General features: G+C 44.8%; 1 protein-coding gene across 1 annotated transcript in view; it reads right to left on the bottom strand.

The window, feature by feature from the left end:
• The window catches only part of Tnfaip6 (tumor necrosis factor, alpha-induced protein 6), a gene marked incomplete in the record, with an annotated part of 28,424 nt that extends 24,887 nt beyond the window's left edge, over positions 1-3,537 (bottom strand). The window contains 1 exon segment of the mRNA XM_013517506.1: positions 3,341-3,537. Within this exon segment, the coding sequence (XP_013372960.1) occupies positions 3,341-3,434 (94 nt within the window).
• Between the last annotated feature and the right edge of the window lie 585 nt (positions 3,538-4,122).

The following is a 4,122-nucleotide window of genomic DNA, read 5'->3' as shown; positions in this document are numbered from 1 at the left end:
TTTAATGTATGCCAAGTTTTCCTTAAATGAATTTTCTTGGTATTTTACTACAAAATTTTTGAGACAGGGTCTCACTCTGTAGTTCAGGCTATGCTTAAAGGCCAGGATATAGCTCAGCAGCATAAGCACTTGCCTGGCAAGCCTGAGGTCATGACTTCAATTCCTGGTACCAAAAAGAAAAAAAAAAGAAAGAAAATCAAAGGGCCAGGGATTTAGCTCAGTGGCGCAAGCCCCTGCCTGGCAAGCGCAGGGTTGTGAGTTTGATTCTCCGTACCAAAAAAAAAAAAAACCAACGAGCTACCCTTGAACTCACTATTTAGCCCAGGCTGGCCTTAAACTCTCATCATCCTCCTGCCTCAGCCTCCCAAGTCCCGGATTATAGGTGTGTGCCACCATGCCTGGTCTACACATTGAAATATTATGTTTGTAAGGAAAAAAATGAAGAAAGAAGTTTTTAGAAAATAGTTTAAAAATTTCTTCTCTGTAATAAAAAAAATTTATGTGCTATGATTTTAAATTTAAGTATTAATATTCCATGCTATTTCTCAAAGAACACCAATCTTAACAGCATCTTGCCTTAATAACAAGTTGAGAATCTTGTGTGTGTACTTGACAGTTTTAAACAAGGCATTTATTTATTTATTTATTTATTGGTACCAGGAGTTGAACTCAGGACCTCATGCTTGCCAGACAAGCCCTGCACCACTGAGCTAAACCCCCAGTCCAAGGCAATTATTTTAAAGTATTCCTCAACGAAGAATTTTAAGCTATTAAAATGATCTTTGTAAAATAAATCCCACTTTTATTTATTTACTTACTCCTTCATTTATTTATTATGTTGCCTGAGCTGGGTTTTTTTGTTGTTTTTTGTTTTTTTTTTTTTTTTGGACAGAGTCTTGCTATGCAGTTCAGGCTGGCCTTGAACTCACTTTGTAGCCCAGGCTGGGCTTGAACTCATAGTGATCCTCCTGCCTCAGCCTCCTGAGTGCTGAGATTACAGGTGTAAGCTACCATGCCTGGCTGCCTGGGCTGGTCTTTAACTTCAGGAGTCAAGTCAACCTCCTACCTTAGCCTCATGAGTAGCAGGGACTATCGGCCTAGGCCACAACACCAGCTAAATCTTAATGTTAAAAGTTTTATCTTTAATAAGAAATACTATTAATTTCCTAGTCAATAATCTTATTTTGAGAGCTGGGCGTGGTGGTGCATGCCTGTAATCCCAGCACTCGGGAGGCTGAGGCAGGAGGATCCTTGCGAGTTCGTGGCCAGCCTGGGCTACAAAGTGAGCTCAAGGCCAGCCTGAACTGCATAGCGAGACCCTGTCTCAGAAAGACAAAAAAATAAAAACGAATAATCTTATTTTGTAGTACTGAAATTTGACTAATTGATGTTTTTTCTTTCAGCAAGTGGCTGCAGAAGAGTGTTGGCTCTGACCTCTGCTGCTCTTTCTGCCGTGGAGAAGACCCACAGCCTTGTAGGAGCTCAGCTTCTTCCTCTCACAGATGGGAGTAACGACAGCATCTGGGCCTATGGTCCGCCGCTTTCCCTTTTCTTCCGGATTCAACGGGATGGCCCAAAAGGGTGTTACCTGTGTGTTGTTAGTTTTTATGACCCCCGTAAAGCCAGTCGAAATCTTTCGTCCCTTAGTACAGTTCTGCTTTGTTCTATTTAAATGACTACTTAAGGAACTAGGGGATACAGAATTAAAGTGTCCTGTTCGTTACCGCTGCTAACAGATTCCTGCCTTCTAATCTAACTCTCTTTCCTCCTGAAGTTTCTAATATTATATTGACCCAACCGACTGTAAACAATTCGTGTTAGGCTGACTGGTCAGTGATGTGCCCCAGATTGAAGTAATCTGCAGTTCTCTGGAGCCTCAGACCTGCAGCTCAGTCTCAGCAAGCCTTGGGGTCCTTCCTTCCTGCCTCTGGGTCAGAACTCCTGTCGCCCAGGTCTGGGTTTTCCTAACACGTCACTTAAAAAGACAACAACTTGGAATTACTTGATCCCTAGCGGGTATGGAATCATGTCGGAGTTTATCTGTATGGGTTTGATTCTTACTGTTTTATTCCTCTCTTTTTTTCTTTTTGGTACCAGGAGTCGAACTCGGGGCCTCACACTTGCCGGGCAGGCGCTGCCCCGCTGAGCTACGTCCCCGTCCTACGCCTTTCTCTTGTCATTTCGTACTAAGATATGTGTATTTCTTCAGGCTGATTGTGTTCATCCCTTTCCTAAATCCCAGAACTCATCTTGACCAAATGAACCTCACTGAAGCAAGTTCACTGGCTCAACCTGAAAAAAAAAAAAAAAAAAAAAAGGCGGCAAGGCCGTGCGGCAGGAGTCGGGCTTTAATGAGACCCGCACGCTCGCACTAAGCCAGGGCAGCAGTCCACGGGCAGCAGTCCACAGCCCGCGCTGCTCAGCAAGCAGGAAACCAGCGCGCGGGTTAACCTCGCCAGGTAGGCGCTTGTGCCGCTGAGCTCCATCCCCGGCCCTGATAGGTTAATTTGGCTTTGTCTTTGTTGCTTAATTGTGTACAAGAATCTGTTGATTTTTCACTAAGCAATTTAATCTTTTCTCCATTAAACGAGATAATGAACATAAAAAATATGAATGTGTATCTTAAGAATGAAAGTATTGTTTAGAGTGCTGTCGGCGGTGGTTTGTGTGTTCCGTATCCTGGGCTGTCTTTTGGGGGGTCCTATTGTTTGTCTTCACACTTTGGCCTGTACCATTCTTTACACTTAACAAAATAAAACACCAGCAGAACTTCCCCTGTGTAACAGTTGTGCTAGAAGAGTATTTAGACGGGTAGCACAACAAAAAGAAAGTGGTAAGAACACGTTCAAAAGTAGAAACTTTTTCCTTTCTTTTCTTCTCTTTTGGCTTTGTCAAAATAATCGAAGTGTGTTTGGAAAAAGTAACGCGTACTCCACAGCTCAGAGTGCATAAATCAGTAACTTAAAACCTTGTACCTCTCACTTCCTTCGAAATTTACCTGCAGATTCAACCGAAGTAAAAAGCAACTAATATACTGGTGTGTTTAGTTTGTTAAAGAAACTCTGCTCTGCGCTGCTAAAGGTTCTTTGAAGATTTAAAAAACATCTTTCCGCTGTACATATAGACTTTTTTTGCATAGAGACCTTCTATTTCCTTTTGAACAACTCATTTTATCAAAAGCTATTTTTAAATGTTAGAAAGCAAGGGCACTTTAAGAAACGGCGTTCTCGTGGCTCTCTCGCTTTGCTTTTCTCTGCAAACATCAGCCTTCAGCAGAGCAGACCCCCTCGCCCCTCTGCAGAGGGCCGACGTCCCCAGAAGCCCCGGGGGAGCGCCTTACCCAGCCAGATGGAGTTGTGGAAGATCCCGTCCTTGAAGCCCCAGCCCTGCGCCCGCTCCCACAGCAAGAGAAGCGCGAAGCTCAGGACGATCATGTCTTCAGCTGCGGAGGGCTAGCGGCTGTCAGAGGCGGCGCAGACAGATCCTCGGCGGCGGCGGGGACGCGGCCGGCACAGCTGGTTTCCACATCTCGCTTAAATAGTTTTCTTCAGCTGTGAGGTCAGCGCGATTCTCCAATGGCTCTTTCTGCTGGAGAATTACACAATTCGCAGCCTCTGACTCCTGCCCGAGCGGCCTGAGCTGGGGCGCAGGAGCACCATCTAGTTTCCGGATTCGCATACTCAGAAAGGAATTCATTTCTTCTGTCAGTCACGAGCACGTTCCTGGTAGGAACTTTGTGTAACTTGGTGCAGATTCAAGCCATGATTAAAGCCGAACCGCAGTAGGAATTGTAAGAGAAATCCCGCATGTCTTACTTGCATTCTCAGTGAGGGAGTGTGGGGTTTGGGGTTAAGCACTGATCTTTAACTCGACTCTGGTAATTTTACGTTACTTCTCCCTGACCATTGCCAAGCCTGTGCGGAAATTTTAAAGCAAAGTGTGCGTGGCTTGGCAGCTTAGGACTTCCTTACTCTGTCTGCGTTTCTTTTGGAGTAAAGTTGGTTGAACACTCTGGCTGGTTGTCATCAGAAGATAAATAAGTACATCTGCTTCTCTCAGATTTGAGATCCTCAGGACGTGCGCGCAGCTGTGGAGTACCCTAGGATGGCACAGACCTCCAGG

The sequence above is a fragment of the Chinchilla lanigera genome, unplaced genomic scaffold, assembly GCF_000276665.1.
Source record: "Chinchilla lanigera isolate Chin_1 unplaced genomic scaffold, ChiLan1.0 scaffold00039, whole genome shotgun sequence".
Lineage (NCBI taxonomy): Eukaryota > Metazoa > Chordata > Mammalia > Rodentia > Chinchillidae > Chinchilla > Chinchilla lanigera.
Note: the sequence above shows the minus strand (reverse complement) of the source record. Positions and strands in the feature narration are given on the sequence as shown.